This window comes from Sciurus carolinensis, chromosome 1, assembly GCF_902686445.1.
Source record: "Sciurus carolinensis chromosome 1, mSciCar1.2, whole genome shotgun sequence".
Taxonomy (NCBI): Eukaryota; Metazoa; Chordata; class Mammalia; order Rodentia; family Sciuridae; genus Sciurus; species Sciurus carolinensis.
This window is the reverse complement of record NC_062213.1, coordinates 192,873,399-192,892,427: the sequence shown is the minus strand read 5'-3', so window position 1 is coordinate 192,892,427 and position 19,029 is coordinate 192,873,399. Positions and strand designations below refer to the sequence as shown.

At 36.7% G+C, this 19,029-nt stretch overlaps 1 protein-coding gene across 5 annotated transcripts in view; it reads right to left on the bottom strand.

Moving 5' to 3' along the window:
• Positions 1–328: 328 nt before the first annotated feature.
• Hnrnpr (heterogeneous nuclear ribonucleoprotein R) overlaps positions 329–19,029 on the bottom strand; it is a 33,238-nt gene continuing 14,537 nt past the window's right edge. For 3 of the 5 annotated variants that reach the window (XM_047555900.1, XM_047555907.1, XM_047555928.1), the window contains 6 exons: positions 12,565–12,741; positions 10,667–10,802; positions 7,813–8,027; positions 3,305–3,454; positions 1,337–1,458; positions 329–1,064 (listed from right to left, as the gene is read on the bottom strand). In XM_047555900.1, the coding sequence (XP_047411856.1) occupies positions 452–1,064; positions 1,337–1,458; positions 3,305–3,454; positions 7,813–8,027; positions 10,667–10,802; positions 12,565–12,741 (1,413 nt within the window). In that variant the 3' untranslated portion in view covers positions 329–451. The remainder of the gene's footprint in view (positions 1,065–1,336; positions 1,459–3,304; positions 3,455–7,812; positions 8,028–10,666; positions 10,803–12,564; positions 12,742–19,029) is intronic. The other 2 variants (XM_047555917.1, XM_047555938.1) reach the window with 1 other exon arrangement.

Here is a 19,029-nt window from a genome sequence, read left to right as displayed (position 1 = left end):
CTTAAATTTGTTTGCTTTAATTTCTTAAAACTACTAAGACAAAGCACTAGCTTGTATTTTTATTTACAGCATACTTCATACTCCTATGTATTCTATCCCAAATCCAAAAAAAAAAAAAAAAAAAAATTGAAACTGTCCAAACCAAAGGTTCTGTAAAATCATGATTTAACAGCTTGTTCTGAAGCTAAAATGAAGACTGAAACGATAAAAGCATGGTAATCCCCAGAATAAGGGAACTCTGCAAGCCCAATAATGTCCAAGAGCATTTATGAAAAGAAGAAAAATAAAAAGACTTGAGTATATACACAATAGTGATTTCTTCAGCCCAATACAAATGGCAGCAAATTGCTACTTATAGATGAAACCGTTAAGCCAATTATTTTTTTTTTTGAAGAATGTAGATCTAGAGCCAATCGTATCTTGCCAGTATCATTTTCAAGCCCTCACTTGTCTATTTCCACTGTTGCCCATAAGTATCCTGATAAAATTCCTGGTTGTCATTATTGTAACCATAGTTACCAGAATAGTCACCACCTTGCTGAAGCGGTTGCTGAGCGATGGGTTGGGAACCCCAGTTCTGTTGGTTGTTGGTCTGACGACGCTTGGAATCAGGTTGGTTGTACCCATCTGCCTTTCTCTTGCCTCCTACATTGCCCCCACGATTGCCCCGAGCTCCACGGGAACCACGGCCTCTCTGCTGTTGTGCAGGACCCCCTCTACCACCCCTAGAGCCTCTTGGTGGTCCCAAAGGTGCCCCCCTCTGTGAATAGCCAGCTCTACCTCTTGGAGGTGGTGCTCCCCGCCCCCTTGGTGGTGGTGGAGCACCTCGCCCTCCCCTTCCTCCTCCTCTTCCTCTTACTGCATAGCCATCATCATAGCCGTAGTAGGGGTCTTCGTAGCCGCCACGATAGTCGTGATAATCATAACCATAGTAATCATCATAGTAATCTTCATAGCCATAGTAATCTGGAGGGTAGCCATATCCACCTCTCCCTCCACCACGACCTCGACCTCTAATAGGAGGTGGCATGCGAGGGGGAGGGTGATAGTAATAATCTTCATACCTAGCAATGAAGGGAAGGGAAAAGAGAAAACACAAATCACTTTACATTGAGACTCTTTCTGACAGAATGGACTGGACATAACTTATGTTCATATATGAACACATGACCAGTGTAACTCCATGTATGTATAATATGTCAAAATATGCTCTACTGCCATGTATAACTAAAAAGAACAAATAAAAAAAAGACTTTCTGAATTTTTATTAACCATCATATAACCATTATCAAGTTATTCCTTGTTCAATGACGTATCTATTAAAATATAGACTCACGCAGTGCTTCTGGAGGCCTGTCTAGCAGCCTGGCGCTCTTTCCTTTTCTTATCTGGAGGTTTAGCTAAGACTATTTCAATTTCTTCCCCTTCTATTTCTTTTCCGTTCATTTCATCCATGGCCTAAACAAAATGAGAAAAATACAGTTCTTTTATGAGAAACAATATTTTAAAATGTAACATAATGTTATTTAAGATATTTAGTAAACAATTTCATAATCATTTTAATTTACAAAAGATTAGTCTAGTCAGAAAGTTTTTTCAAAAAAGAACTCCATTCCCTCCATCTTATTTTTTCATATATAAATTACATTGGGAACAACATCAACGTCCTCTTGTTATACTTAATAAAAAGGTAAAAGAGCTGCCTACTTGCTGCTACTTAGTTCCAAATAACTCCTTAAAACTTAGCCCTATGCAGGAAGCAAATGCTACACCACAGAAAAATGCCAGTATTAATACAATCCAGGCAAAAATTAACTTTTCAGGATTCAAATTTTCAAATAAATATTCAACATACAGGTCTTATGCAAAATTTCAACGATTTGAAAATACAAATGAGGTTAACCAATGAAATCCAATATGGTACTGCCAAAAAAGCTTATTAGGTTTCCCTAATGACACTTAACCTGTAACATACTTTGAACAGTTAATAACCCAGAGCCCAGAAAAGACTAATAAGATATCAAATAATCACCTAGAAAACAGGAACCAAGAATTCCACTTTCTAGTCCTTTATTCATGCTGTTCCACTTAGCCACCTCTGCTACCCTTCAAGGTTCAGGCACTCAGTAACAAACCACTTCTTTTCAACAAAATTTTTAATTTCCCTATACAACCTTTCCCCCTGCTGGGCATACATAATAAATGCTCTATCATAAAGAATTTTCAACAACCCAGGCAGGTCGGTAATCCCTGCAACTGGGAGGCTGACAGGATTGCAAGCTGAGGCCAGTCTGGGCACCTGAGAGAGACCCTGTCCTATAATTTTTAAAAAAGAAGATGGAGAGGATGTGACGTAGCTCAGCTGGTAGAGTGCCTACCTAGCATGTGCAAGGCCTTAGGTTCAATCTCCAGTACTGGAAGGAAGGGGAAAAAAAAAAGAGAAATGGAGAAATGTCCAGTGACTTATTAGTATCTAAACAAAAATTACATTATAATTCCTTTTGATTTCAATTTTCCTCATTCCCATGTCAGCTTTGGGATGATTCAGCTAAAGCAACTGAGTCTACAAAAATGTTCTGGTATAGGGGCTAGAGATGTAGCTCAGTGGTAGGGTGGAGAGCTTGCCTAGCAATCTTCAATCCCTGCATTTGAACCATCACCACCACACACACAAAGGAACTAAGGATTCTTGCTGTAAATAAAAGAATGCAGCACCTCTTTGCCTTGACCATCCCAGAAGGTGACTCCCAGTTCCAGGACTAGAAATTTTATAATTTCATAGGTTTCTCTACCGAACCATCCTACTAGTTCTTGTAAATACTTTCAATTAAGTCAACTGATTATTTAATACCAACTGAATCAAAAGTAATGTTTAGAAAGTACTGTGTAAGTTTATTAGTTATCTGTGTTCTATACCACTAGAAATTTCAAAAGCCAAATATTAATTTCAATACTAAACTATGAATTTTATGAGCAATATTCCCTCATTAAATTCCATCAATAAGCAAACCTATTAATTCTAAACTATGGCTGGGGATGTAGCTCAGATAGTGTTTGCCTAACGAACATGAGGCCCTTGGTTTGTCCTCGGCATGAGGTAGGGTAGCTAAAAAACAAATTTCTTTCTTTCTTTTTTTTGGGTGGCACTGGGAATGGAACCCAGGGACTCATGCACACTATGAAAGTGCTCCACCACTGAGCTATGTCCCTTGCCCTTTTACTTCCTTTTTAAGCAATTTATCTGTTCAGCAAGTTTCAACAAGATTCAAGTCATCAAGAAGAAAAATTTCAAAATTTCTTCTACCTTTACAGCAGCTCCTCGGTCTTCAAAATGAACAAATGCATAATCTTTCAACTTCTTTACTCTTTCAAGTTTCCCAAATTCAGAAAATGACTTTTCCAGTATTTCTTCTGTCACAGTAGTAGCCAAATTTCTTACAAATAAAACTTTCACCTAGTAGTAATAAATACACAAAATTGGCATTGAGTACTTTAGATGACGTTTTAAAGTTTTTCTTTTTGTCTTCATGGTATATAGGCTTTTCTTCTCTAAAACAGTAAGTGCTAGAAGTGTTGTCAGAGAAAATCATTCTCATATTAGTTACCAATTTACATAAATTCTTGGTTCCCTATGTCTATCATTAAAGCGCTTAATTCTGTGGAGAGCACCTTCAAGAAGTCAACACATCACTATTACTGAGTTAATTCCCAAACTTAACATGGTTTGCTCCCCTAGAACTGGACAACTTTAAGTTTACATTGGGGGGGAGCAGTAATAGCTGGGGTGGGGGTAGATAATGAGCAAAATCTAGAGACTAACACTACTGGATATAAATGGCCTATAATGCTTTTTAGACCACTGAATAAGAGTAGTGTTCATCAGGGAAAAAAGGTAACAACTGGTCATACCTCACATTATACACCAGGGTAAACTCCAAATAGATCAAACAGTTAAATGATAAGGGGGAGGGAGACTGGGAAGTATTAGAAAAAACAAGGGTAATTCCTTTATACAACAATGAAGCAGAAAGACCTTATGATTTAAAATTTAGAAACCATACAAAAGAGTGATACATTCGACTACTAAACACATAGCTTCTACATGGTTTAAAAAAAAAAAAAAAAAAAAGATACGTGTATAAACCAATTCAAAGGAAAAATGACAAATACAGAAAAAATGTATGCAAGTTATAAATACAGCAAAAATGTTTGCAAGTTATATAATGGGGAGATACTCTTTTATATCAGAGCACAAGAAAATAGGAAAAAGCTCAACAGACGAATAGAAAAATTGGCATAATTCAGGAATACATGGTTTATAAAAAAACAAACATGGCCCTTCAAGTATACAAAAAGCTCAAATTCATACACAGTAAGAGAAGCAAATCATTAACAGTATTGAGAGACCACTGAATATCAGATTAGTGAAATCTAAAGTTTAATAACAGGCTATAGTGTCTAGGATGAGGAACACCTCCTACGGAGGGGAATATGCCAATATCTTACTAATTACAGGTGAATTTACCCTCGGTCTACAAATGTACTCATAAAAATCTATCTTTCAGATGCATTATGCATTTGCATTTGTATCAACTGACATGTTACAAGCTTATTCACTACAGCAGTGTAATAAAACATTAGAAACAATGTAAAATTCAGTTGACAGAATATGTATACCTACAGAATAGAATATTATATAGCAATAAAATTCAGTTGACTATGTATACCTACAGAATAGAATATTATATAGCAATAAAAATGAGGACAGAGAGACTGCCAAGATAAGACTTTTTTCCCCCTATTTTTACACATCCAAAATAGGGATACAACTTAAGAGTCAATGGAATAAGTAACTACTGTGCCACCAAATAGTTAGCAACATCTTATAAAATTTTAGTGGGACATATAATGATGTTGTATTTTCTTAGAGCTGATCAAACAGAATGGTGAATAAGCAAATGTAGATCAGTGAATATAGGACAGAAAATAAGAACATATACTCATATTTACCTAAGGAAACATTATAAGAATAAACCAGAAAATAATAAAACTGAATGCCTTAGAGGGGACAAGACATGAAACTGGGGTGGAAGCAGGACTTGGTATGTCCATACCATTTTAAATTAACTTTTGATTTCTGAACTAAGAAAATTTTACATACTGAAACAAAAAATAAACTCATACACTAAACAAACTGTTGCCTCACGTAAAGAGTTATATAAATAAAAGGGTTCTGAGAAAAAGATATTATTCACTTCTACCCCTACCCCTTTTTTCTTCTCACTGCTGTAGGTTGAGATGTAATCTCTACATTAGGCTCCTATTGATTTATTACCCCACCCACTGTAGTACTGGGAACAGAACTCAGGCCTCCCACATGCTAGGTAAGCACTCAACCACTAAGCTATAGCCTTAGCCCTTTTTATTTATTTTGAGACAGGATCTTTCTAAGTTGTCCAACTTGGCCTTAAACTTGTGATCCTCTGCCTCTGCTTCCTGAGTAGCTGGGATTACAGGTAGGCACTACCACAAGCAGTTATATCGCTCTTTAAATTTTAAAATAAAGTATATATTTAGGGCTGGGAGCACAGTTTAGTGCTACAGTGCTTCCCTAGCATGCACAAGGCTCTGGGTTTGATCTCCAGCATTATGAAAAAAAAAAAAGGTTTTTAATTTCTTTTTTATGTCAGGGGTCAAATCCAGGACCACATGCATGACAGGCAAGTATTCCACTACTTAGCTATACTCCAAGCATTTTTTTGTTAAATTCAACTTGGATCTTTTATTCTTTTCTGTGTAGAAACCATAGTTCATTATATAAAATTTTTTTAGAATTGTATTTAAAATATTCAATATGGGTCTGAGGGTATAACTCAATGGTAGAGTGATTGCCTAGAAAGCTCAAGGTCTGGGGTTTAATTCCCAACACTGCAAAATCACAACAACAATAATAACAATAAATATAAATTAAATTAAACATTCAAAAGAAAAAGGGTTCCTTTAAGACAGATACGTTTAAGTTCTTAGGTTCTGGTTGATTATAAAACTGATCCAACTTGGCAAAGAATCTTCACTGACTCCTAGCCAGTGTTAGAGTAAACCAACAGAAGCTTTACTCTAATGGATAAACAATTTTTTTTTAATTAGGAAACAAAGGAGTCAATAATATTCAATTCCAAACTTATGCAGGCTTCCTTTTCATTGGGAAACCTGTTTGTGATACAGAAAGAATAGTCAGAATAAAATCTTGAGGTTTTCTGACAAAAAAAAAAAAAAAAAGAAAAAAAGAAAAAAGAAAAAAACAAAGAAAGGAAGAAAAAAGATTTAGAATGAAAGATTACCAGGGATAAGTAAAAAGTGGTTAAGAAGCAAACTACTACCTCTATTTTAGATTTTCAGGGGATTTTAATTTCTCCCTTATAGTTTATAATATAATTATAATGCTATTTCTAGATGTTTGTGTAGAAAAAGCAACATAGGCAACACTTAAGTTTCTACTGACAGATTCAAACTTGAAATGAATCTTGGAGACTTATCCAATCTCAATAAAACAGATGACATCTAAGGTTCAGTAGTTTGCCCAAAGAAGAAACAACAAGCTAATTTAAAGAAAAAGAGAGAGAGAGAGAGAGAGAGAGGGAGAGAGGAGAGAGAGAGAGAGAGAGAGAGAGAGAGAGAGAGAGGAAGGAAGGAAGGAAGGAAGGAGGGAGGGAGGGAGGGAGGGAGGGAGGGAGGGAGAAAAGAAGAAAAGAAAAAAGAAAGAAAGAAAAAACCCACCCCAGGCTATTTAGACTCCTACCCTTTTCTAAACTCCTATCACCATCTACTCAAGGAAGAGGTAAGACCCTGAGCAGCAGTTCTCAGGCCTCTGGTTCACTCTCAGTGGATCTTTTCTGCTTAACCCAAAGACATCTTTGCTTACAAAGACTTACACCATACTAGTACATACTGGAGTTCTCTTAATCAATCAAATTTAGTTTTGATTTGTCTCCTCAAAACCTGGAATAAAAGCCTTGAAGAAAATAATTCTCAGTCATGAAGAATCCAGTCCACTAAACACCTGGCCATCCGTAAGATGCCGCCTCCCTGAGAAGGGCTGAGGCCATACCAATACTCAAGGACACACTATGAACAGCAGAGATGTAATTCCGGTGTGTCCCTTTAAACTCAGGAGTCACCTGAAGGAAAGCCTACAGAACCAGGACTCATGGCACCCCCTTTCACCAAAGGTCCCAACAATGCAAGCACAGGGCTCACAGGGAACTGAGGGCCCTCTACAGGGCTTACTTTGCCACTATCAAATAACAGCAAACACGACAATCCTTTGCCTTTTTCATGGGGACAATATTCTAAGAGAAATGATTGTTAAAAAAAAATAACAAACTATAAAAAGATAAATCAGTTATAAAATATAATTCATAGCCATGTAATAAAAATCATACTATGGTCAATGAAAATTGTAATTTATAATCTCCAAAACATTACTTCCCTCCTTATTCAACAAGACCTTGTCTTTTTTAAACTTTCGTATCCCCAATGAAGCATAACACTAAATACTCAGTGTGAACAAAATACTTAATTGAAGGGATTTAATCTCAGTTCCTTTGGCACAGTTCATTTGCAGGAAAGGGGATGTTAACAGAAATTTCTGGGTACCAAGACAAGTTATTGCTTCAGTGTTAAATCAGCTCCTTTTCTAAGCAATTAAAAGTCAAGAGCTATAAATTTTACTTATAAACTCGAAAAGTTTGAGCTTTATTCTGGGTACAAAAATCGAAATAACCTACCCCCACCCCAAGCGACTGCATTTACCTTGGCCATGACTTCTGGATCTGGTTCTTCCACAGGGTCAGCCCATTCAACTGTAACTACATTTCCCCATACTTTTACTTTTCCACTCATCAGCCGGCGTCTGGCTTGTGCTGCTGACTTGTGATCCTCATATTCAAGGAAGCAGAACCCCCGATTCTTCTTTTTGTCATCGGGTTGATGATAGAGAATAACGTCCACCAAACCCTCTGTTAAACCAACAGCCAGATATATAAGCCAAAAGCATCCACCACACATCTAGCGATTAGGCAGACCTAAATCCACTTGCCGAAAAGCAAAAATAATCAAAAAAGCCTCAAAATGAATCACTAATTACCTGTACACAATTAGATCAGCATAATTAGACACAGGATTTGGGACAATATTACATGTTCCCTATTAATTTTAGGGTCCTAAAGGTATAACCACAACAGGCCCAACTACTGTATTTTGACATTTAACATTCTACAATGTTTTAGAATGTTGATGTACATGACCTCATAATTTATAAAACACTATCAAGAACCTTAAAAAACAAATTAATGTAAATCCCAAAGAAGTAACTTTTATCATCTAAACATGGCCCCAAAAACCTTCCTTAAACCTAACTTAAAGTTATTCTTTCTACCAAGAACAAAGGTGATTGCTAACTACTCTGGTTTTAGTCCTTTGCCCTTGTCCCTCCATAAATGCTCTTTATAGGTCTTGTCAGCTAGTCCTACTTTAAAACTCTCTCTACACCCTTGTAAGTCCTTAGATTTCTATCTACACTTCTCTAAATTCCTCTTGTCTATTGCTTAACATGTCCCCTTTGATGTCTTAAGACAAATTTAACATGTCACACACCACCATGTCTCAAATCTGTCTTCTCTAGACTTCCCTAATAAGCAAGGTCATCCACGGAGTTCTCAAGCACAAACTGATAAGACATTCCTGATTTCTTCCTTCATCTCTCCTACTTACTTCCAAACCCATTAACATCTCTCCATCTATTACCTTAGTCCAGTCCCCTATTTTATGTCCTATGACAGCTTCATCTAATTTACCAGTCTTTATTCCCTGCCCCTCCCTCAGTACTAGGGTTTGAATCCAGGGATCCTTTACTACTAAGGTACCATCTCAGTTCTTTTATTTTTTTATGGTGAGACAAGTCTCCCTAAGTTGCTCAAGCTGTTCTGGAACTTGTGATCCTCCTGCCTCAGCCTCCTGAGAAGCTGGGAATGTTACAAGCATGTTCTACCACACCCAGCTCAAGTTTCTACTCTTCGTTCCATCTCTAAGCCCTTATTCACTTAACAGAAGAAATCTGTAAACATGAAACATGTATTATTCCTTGCTTAAAATCTTCAAATACCTTCTCATTATCTACATAATAAAATCCAAACTCCTTACGTGGTCTACAGAAGCCCTACCTATCTCATCACATCTAATTGCACTCCCTAATTTTATCCTTTAACAACACTAGCCTCCTCTTAGTACTTTCACAGATCAAGTTCCTTCTTGTCTTGGAGCCCTGGCATGTGTTGCTCTCTTGGAATGCCCTTTTTTTTGCTCTTTGTATGCAACATCCTCCTCATCTTTCGGGTCTTAGCTGAAATGTCACCTATCAGAAAGCCTTCCATAACCATGTAAACAGGGATAGTAGTTATTACCTAGCTAAATATCCCATATTTTCCTCCTTCACAGTGTTTCACCACAACATGTTTAAGTATTTAATTTTTTTATCTTGACTCCTTTCCCAGAATGTGGGCTCTATGAGGGTGGAGAATAGGTCTCATTCATCACTGTATACTAATACATAGCACAATGCCAGCATTTAACAGGCACTTTAAGAAACACCTGTTGAAGGAATGAGTGAATGGACATGTAGCCAGAAAGGAGCTGGTAAATCATAAAACATGATGAGGTCAAAGAACTGTGCCAGTAGAGATATTTGACCAACACAATTATAATGGGCAGTGGTTACAAGGTGGGATGCCAGAAATCAAAAATTCAGAGTGGGTAGAATTTCTGCTAACAAGTTCCAGAATGTGATCTGGACATGGCAGAGCTCAAGTCAAGGACTAGAGATGAGGTGGTCAGAGAACTAGGAGTCTAGGGTCTTGGACAGGTCATTCACACAGATATCAAAAGAACTAGAGTAAGTCAATTTAGGACAGAAGAGGAAGAATGTGAGCTTAAAGCAATCTTCAGATTAAAGAAAAGCTAAAAATCAGAAGAGCAACAGATTATAGCTTCAAGGAAGGAAAAAGGACAGACTCAAAGGCAAAAAATGTAAAGGAGCAATGGTTTTTACAAGGGGAGGAAGTGGTCTAAAAATCTGTAAAAGACACACAGCAACAATCTCAAGCAGCATGTAAAAAATGAAATGGAATAGGAAATAGAATATATCATGTTAATAAATGAAACTATGGATTTGTTTCAGTTACATAGCAATAACGTACACAGACCTGTGATGTATAATGTACTCAATAATTGACTGCTTGATTTATAATGGGAAGTTTTAAAAAATATGATCTAGACAAATCAACAGGAGGGAGAAATAAGAACTCCTTGGCCCTAAATTACTGTGAATATCAGAGGGAAAAGCCTTCACTTGAAGGCTACACAGCAAAGGCTCTGGCAAATGCCAAGTTTCAATTAGGGCAAAGAAGTGAAGGGGAAATTCCAAGAAATCAAGGATAGGAGGGAGTATATTTAGTCCAAACCACTATAAAGTAGAATAAAGCAGTTTAGAAACAGGAGACTAGGATTCTTAGTTTAATATGTAACTCCTTTTTTTAAAAAATCACTTAGAAGTTTTAAAACAATAGAGTAAGTTTCCCAAACCTAACTTCTAAATACATTTTTGTTTTACCTGTGACTTTACTGAACTCTTCCAGGATGTTTTCTTTAGTCTTATTCTTTGGGATGGATCCAACAAAAAGTCTGTTGTTTGCCACAGAAATGCATACTCCAAGGTGTTTACCAGGGCGAATTTCATAGCTGTCACACTGCAAGGAAAAAAAAGAACCAGAGACCCCCAAAACCACCCCAAACTGAGGACAACTGATCTTAACCTAAAAAAAATTTCACAATTTACGATCAAACACTCCCTGCTTCATGAACTTGCAAGTTAACTCATGCTTACCATAATATGAATGTATATTTTAAACCTCACTGTTATAGTTTTAGTATGATTTTGTTCTTCCACATAAAAGACTCAAGCTTAATTCACTTTATTTCAAAAAATATCTCCTTTCATATTTGTTTTATCTATCTAAAAATTCCTTTCCAGAGAATTTCAGAAGAACAGTCAAGAGTGATTACTCAGGATTTGTGGGGATGAAATTAAATGTTGATAAGCCATAGTCAAAATAATAATACAAAGAGTAACAAATGTATTTAATAAATGCAAAAGAAATTTAGAAGAATTTCACAATATATACGTAATTCTAAACATGAATTTTTAAACTCTTCCATACTTTCAAAATTTTATGAAAATAGGACTAAAAAAAGTTTTATATAAGTCATTACAGTGATGGTCTCCTTAATAAGGTATAGCTTCTTATGCTTTAACATTACTTACCCATTAGTTAACTAAAAGAGGTAATTACAAATAGTCATCAATATACACCAAAAAATAATAAAGCTTTGAATGTTTCTTAATATTAAATAAGTTTGGAAGAAAAATCCCCAAAAACTAAAATCTGGATTAAGCTGGGAGGGCAACTACATCAGAGCCCACTAAAAATACTAAAACCTTTGGTAAAAGAGGTTTCCTGTTGAAGCAGGGCTAGAACTAGACTAAGTCCTTAGATATGTGACAAGAATATGCCAAAAAACAATGACACCAAATGACACAAAGATGTATCTTCATATAGGAGTAAAGATACAATTTACAGAATTTACTATTGCTCTATAATAAGCACAAAATGGTAAAAAGCACTGGAGGAAGGAAATTCTCTAAGAGAAGGCTGGTTATTAAATAGTAGAAAAGGAGAGAAAGATTAAAGACAGAAAGACTCAATGACAGGCTGGGATTGTGGCTCAGTGGTAGAGCACTTGCCTAGCAGTGTAAGGCACTGGGCTCGATTCTCAGCACCGCATACGATTAAACAAAAAGGAGGTTCAACATTCATCAACAATTAATTAAAAAAAAAAAAAAAAAAAAAAAGGATTCAATGGCTTGGAAATAAAAAGAATAAACTGTGTGATCAAGTTGTGACAAAAATAATAAAACAGATTCACACCATTTCCTGAACTGAATCCTAAAAGTTGTCATCCAGATGTGTCCTCCAGAACCCAGCTGAGACTTCATTATACCTGAACGTGAATCCTAAAATTTAACTGCATGAAGAGCCATCATTTTGGGCTGGGATGTAGCTCAGTTGACAGAGTGCTTGCCTCGCAAACACATGGTCCTGGGTTCAATCCCCAGCACCGAAAAAAAAAAAAAAAGAAGAGACATCATTTTTAAAATTTTTAAAACCAAAAGAAAGACTGTAGAGGCCAAATACTTTAATGATACCAATCAATCTAATGATTAACTTCTTAGAATCATGGAAGACTTTCTATAAACATTATTTCTTGGGTTTTTGTTTTTTTATTACTGTTAATAGAAAAAATAGCAAAGGTCACATATCAACTTAGCCAATACAAAAACATTCAAAGCAACAATAGAAAATGAAACAATATTAACTGCAAATATTTTTAATTGAGTTTATTCTCTCAAATAGTAACCTGCTAGACAGTAGACATTTGTTTATCACATACCAGTTTAACAGCTTCCTGTGCAGCTTCTTTTCCACAGAAGGTGATAAACGCATACCCTCTGTTCTGACCAGACAGAGGATCCATCATAAGTCGTAGATCCCAAATGGGTCCAGCCTTCTCAAACAGGGGCACCAACTCATCCTCATACAAATCTCTTGGTATTTTACCTACAAAGACCTGAAATAAAACCTCCTGATTAAAACCCCAAACTGATTTGTAATTTTAGAGCCTACTACTGTCCCACCCCCTGCCACACAGACAGACACAAGGGGAGCAGAGAAAATGGTTAAGAACAAATAAAGACAAACTGAATCTTGCAGTTGACTTGCAGAACCAAAGGTAACTCTAATTTTTATAATAATTTTAGGATTTAACAAAGAACAATAACCTATACTGAAAAATGGAAACTGATAAGGGCATGCAAAATTTGCACTTGTTAACAACTTTAATTTGAATTTTTATACTTGTCTTTTCCTCATAACCAATAAAGAGTATATATAACTTCATGGAAATATGCTTTTTGTATTTTTTTTTAAAAAGAATAATATAAGATTGGTATGGCCATTCTCAAATTTTCTCAATTCTAAAATTTTTGATCACTTAAATAGCAAACTTGGTACTTTACAGAAACTCCAGTGCTTTATTCGTTTTTCTATCAGGATATCGAAAAAAATTTTTTTTTGGAGACAAGGCCTCACTATGTTGCTGAGGCTGACCTTGAACTCTTGGGCTCAAGTGATCCTTCCACCTCAGTCTCCCAAAGTGGCTAAGACTACAGGTGTACACCACAGCACCTGGCCAGGATATTAAATTTTAAGGCATGAAATAAAGATTTTTTTTAGTATTTAGAGAACCTGATGTATCTTTAATTATAAAATCATACAGTATAAATAGGGTTAAATTATAATATACAATAATGATAAGTAAACAGTCCAAAACTCAGTATTAGTCAGGCACAGGGGTACAAGACTATAATTTTAGCTACTTGGGAGGCTGAGCAAAGAACTGCCAAGTTCAAGGTCAGCCAAGGCAATTTAGCAAGACCCTGTCTTAAAATAATGGGCTGGGGATGTAGTTCAGTAGTATAGCTCTTGTTTAACATGTGCAAGGCCCTGGGTTCAAGTTCCAGTACCACCACCAAAAAAAAAAAAAAAAAAAAACTCATACTTGACTAATTTTAATTCTCAGAAATGTCAACATCGAATCGAGTATTTGTTAAACATTTGCAATTTACATACTCTAAAAAAGAAACAAATATTTACATGAGAGAAATTTCTCAGTGAAACTCACCTGCATCAATATTTTACATTCTGAACAGACAGATAATGCAGGAATAACAGCAATCCAAAAGACACTAAAATTATCACTGGACATTAAGTTTCTATAGTTCAGCTCTACAACAGGTATCCAAGACAATCTTTCCAAAACAATCATGCTCACTTCCTATGATTCTCACACATCAGCTATTCCAATTCCCTATCTCCTTAAGGTCCCTATCCTCATTCACAGTCTCCTCCTTCACTGTATTTCCTTAAGTTTTTAAAAGTTAACATCCATTCCCAAAGCCTATAGCTATGTCATCTCCTTGATCTACATCCCAGGAACTAATTCTCTATCTCCCACTGTCTAGGCCCTGGGTCCCCTGCACCACACACACACACACACAAAATAATACAGTAAAATAACGATTTCTCTTGGTTGTCTTCATTTTACCTCAAATCACCAATAAGGCAAGCAATTTTTTGAATATGTGTGTGTAGATATATGTATAGACAACTATGAATATATATATGTCAGAATAATGCTAACAGTGGTTATCAATGCATGTTAAAAATTCTAATTTTACTTTTTCCTTAGTTATATTTTCTAAACTATGATGAAAATGTTTTAACATGTATTCTTTTCCCTAAAATCAACATAACTAAAACGCACTCCAGTGATTTTTCCTATTACTTTTTTTTTAATTCTTAAAAATTGTCAGTGGACCTTTATTTTATTTATTTATATATATGTGGTGCTGAGACTCAAACTCAGGCCTCACATGCCAAGCAAGTGCACTGCCACTGAGCCACAACTCAGTTCCAGATTTTTCCTATTACTCTTTAGAACATAATCTCTGTGGTTCTCCACTATCAATCCATCTCCCAATTCACCGCCTGGTGACTAAGGAACTACTTCCTTGAACAGAAAGCTCTTACTTTCAATCTCTCCCATTACCATCTATATCAATCACTCTTTTTTTTTTTTTTTGCAGTGCTGGGGATCGAACCCAGGGCCTTGTGCTTGTGAGGCAAGCACTCTACCCACTGAGCTATCTCCCCAGCCCAAAGAAATTATAAAGGGATTGCTTTTTTTTTTTTTTGTGGTGTTGGAGTTTGAACCCGGGCCTTGTGCTTGCGAGGTAAGCACTCTACCAACTGAGCTATATCCCCAGCCCCTCAATCACTCTTAATACCAACATTAAGCTGCTCTACTGTATAATGCCTCGTGTGTACAAAAAAACTGGCTCTCTCCCTATCAATAGAACTTGTCCAAATCTTTTATGAGACAAGTTCACATACCTTGAACTCATGTCATGTATTCTTCCAGATTCTAGAAATACAGTGACTACCACAATGTCTGGGCATTCATTAAGCATATAATCTACTAACACAAAGGAAAAATTGTTAAATAAACTATGATTTCAGCTGGGTGTGGTAGCACACACCTGTAATCCCAATGACTCCGGTGGCTGAAGCAAATGGATCTCAAGTTCAAAGCCAGTCTCAGCAACTTAGTGAGACCTTGCCCCAAAAGAAAAAATAAAAAGGGCTAGGGATGTGGCTCAGTGGTTAAATGCCCCCTGGGTTCAATCCCTGGTACCAAAACATACCAAAACTATGATTTCAAGAGGTATTAAGAGAAAAAAATAAGGTGAAAAGGGGATAGGTGATAAGGTTGTACTTTAAATAGGAGGGCATTCCTAAGGAGGTAATTTGAGCTGAGACCTAAGAGAGAAAATTAAGTAAAAAGCTTCAGTTTAGGGAATGGGAACACACTTAACATTTGAAGAACAAAAAAACAGGTCAATGCCTGGAATAAAAGGGGCCATTCCAGTGACAGTGGTAGAAAAAGAGAGAAAAGGGCCAGAGGGGTTGTGGCTCAGTTGTAGAGTGCTTGCCTGGCACATATGAAGCACTGGGTTCGAGCCTCAGCACCACATAAAAATAAATAAAAATATTGTGTCCATCTACGACTTAAAAAAAAAAAAAAAAAAAAAAAAAAAGGCAGGGAGAATTAAGTTAAATTGTTAAATTGTAAGCTCCATTGTTTGGAGCTTATGCTTAATCCAGATGTGCTGGGAAGCCATGAGAGTTCTGAGCAGACAAATGACTGGGTCATGACCTATGTTCTAAAAGGAACATTCAGACAACTGGAAGAAAATTAACTGTATGGATAAACAGGCTGACTAGTCAGGGTAACAGGGCAATCCAGGCAACATATGATGGTGGGTTGGCTTAGCAGGGTAACAGCAATGAAGGTGCTAGGAATATGAGAGAAGGTGGATATCAGATTATACTGGAATCAAAAATACATCTTAGGCTCTCTGCTATCTGATCACCATGTGAGCTGCTTCCCTCTGCCATACTCTTCCGCCATGATGGTACTGGCTATACACGGACTGAGACCTCTGAAACCCTAAGCCTTTAAATAAACTTTTCCTCCACAAACAACAACAAAAAAAATCCAAAACATCGTTACCTTGAGCAAGCTTCTTAATCAACGAGTTTCAATTTCTTCAGCTGGGAATAAAACCAGCGAAAAGAAATGAACTTCCAAGAGAACCCATGTCATACTCCTTATTTCATTCCCAGCACTGAACACCATGCCTGATATGTAACAGCTATTCATCTTTGGATGTATGAATGAATACATACCTCATACTTTTTTTCAGTACCAAGGATTGAATGCAGAAGTGCTTAAGTGCTTAACCACTAAGCCACATCCCCAACCCTTTTTATTTTCTATTTTGAGACAGAGTCTAGCTAAGTTGCTTAGTGCCTTGCACAGTTGCTGAGGCAGGCTTTAAATCTGCAAGCCTCCTGCCTCGGTCTCCCAAGTTGCTGGGATTAAAGACGTGCACCTCCATGCCCAGGCTACCTCATACTTTTTAACTTGTGCACTAGATCCCATCTCATCTCCTATTCAACAATGCTTACTCCAGCAATAATTTCACCTTTAAACTTTCTTTTCTACTAGATCTTTTTTTAACTTTTTTTTTTTTTAAGTTGTATATGTACAATACCTTTGCTTTACTTTTTTATTTATTTTTATGTGGTGCTGAGGATTGAAACCCATGCCTCACACATGCCAGGCAAGCACTCTACCACTGAGCCACAACTTCAGCCCCTTTACTGGATCTTTTTAATTGCACACAAATGTTGTAATTTCTTCATTAAAATTTGAGCAGAAATGTACTTTGACTCTATCGTTCATTTCTCAAAAAAGCTACATGCATTTGTTATCTCAAATTCCTCATCTCTCACATGTGGTTCTAAATATTCTCTAAATCTGGCTTTTACCATCAATGTTGTCAAAGTTACTAACAACTTTCATGTTGCTACAACCAAGCATTCTCAGTTCTCATCTTACCTGGAAAGTCTGATAAAACTGACCAGTCACGCATTCCATTGACACTGTGTTTAGCTGACTTCTAGGACTCTATACGCCTATTTTTTCTCTTTACCCCTCTGGTTCTTTCTTTTCAGTCTCCTTTCCTGATTCCTCTTCATCTCAACTTTAAATGCTGGAAAGCTGGGGTGCTCAGATCTTAAACCTCTGCACTAGCTACAAACATTTCCTTGGTGATTTCCTTTAAAGGATTCACTTCCTTCCAAACTTATGGTTTTAAAATATCATTTAAATGCTATACCTCCCACATTTACAATCTCCAGTTAGGTCTCTCCCCTGAACTCCAGGCTCATATAAGCAACTACTTACTTAAGGGTTCCACTTGGATGTCCAAGAGACATCTCACTCATAACATGTCCAGGACTGAACTAGTTTTCAACCCTGCTAACTTGCTCTTCTCTACAGTGTTCCTCATTTCAGTAAATGGCAACTCCATTCTTTTAGCTGCTCAGGTCAAAAGCCTTGAAGTCATCCTTGGCTCCTTTCTCTCATATAGTCAACCTGTCAATAAATCCAGTTAGATCTATCTTTAAAAAAACTCAGAATCTGATGCCTTTTCAACAACTTCAGCTATACCACCCTGTGTATCAATCAAATACCATTCTGTTTCAATCAAAAAACATTTATTAGCTGGGCACGGTGGCACATGCCCGTAATCCCAATGACTGGGGAAGCTGAGGCAGGAGGATCACAAGTTCAAAGCCAGCCTCAGCAACTCGCCAAGGTCTTAAGCACCCCTGAGTTCAATCCCTAGTACCAAAAGAAAAAAAAAATTTTTATTAACAGGTCAGAGCACTAAAAAAAGATACTGACCTGACCTGAGGCAAGAAATACATAAGAATGATTAGTATTAATAATGAAATGTATTTTTGGGTATAGCCAGACTCTTTGGCCTTAACTGATTAAGAGTATTTTTATTTGAGTGTATCTGTAGCACTTTACCATTAATCCATATCCCCAGACCTTTTTTATATTTTATTTAGAGAAAGGGTCTCAATGAGTTGCTTAGGGCCTCACCAAGTTGCTGAGACTGGCTTTGAACTCATGTCACCATCCTCCTGCCTCAGTCTCCTGAGCCGCTGGGATTACAGGCATACACCACCACGCCCAGCTATGTGAGTGTATTTGTAACTGTGGAATTCAGAATTGTTCTGGAGGACTGGGGATTGTAACTCAGGAGTAGAGCGTGTGCTTATTAGCACACACAAGAGGTCTGGGTTGGATGCCCAGCAAATACATGCAAAAAAAAAAAAAAAAAAAAAAAGGGCTGGGAAGTAAGATTTGCTTTATGTTTCTATTAACATAGTGCAATGGTACTTACTTACACCTTTTATCATTCATATTTTCTCCCTACCCACTAAATATATGCAAAGAAAGGAGGCACGCAATGACATTATGAAAATAATACATATAACAAATAGCTAAGTGTCAGATACTTATATTACTACCTTATTATTTTGTTTTATTATTATTACTTTTTGGAGACATGTATCCTCATGTATTGCTCAGGCTAGTCTTGAACTCCTAGACTCAAGGGAACCCCCCGCCTCAGTCTCTGAATGCTGGGACTACAAGCATAAGGCAACTGCCTTGTCCTTATACTACTTCTATAACACTTGTGCCTTATTTTTAGATCCAGTCAGGTTTGCTTTCATTAGACCGAACCTAAAGTAAAAATATATGTCCTTTCAGAAAAAGTAACTTAAAAAACTGAGTAATCACTTAACAGAAAGGATTCACAAAAACAAGCTCCTTGTACTCTGTTAATAGCCCAACTTACGGATTTTACATACA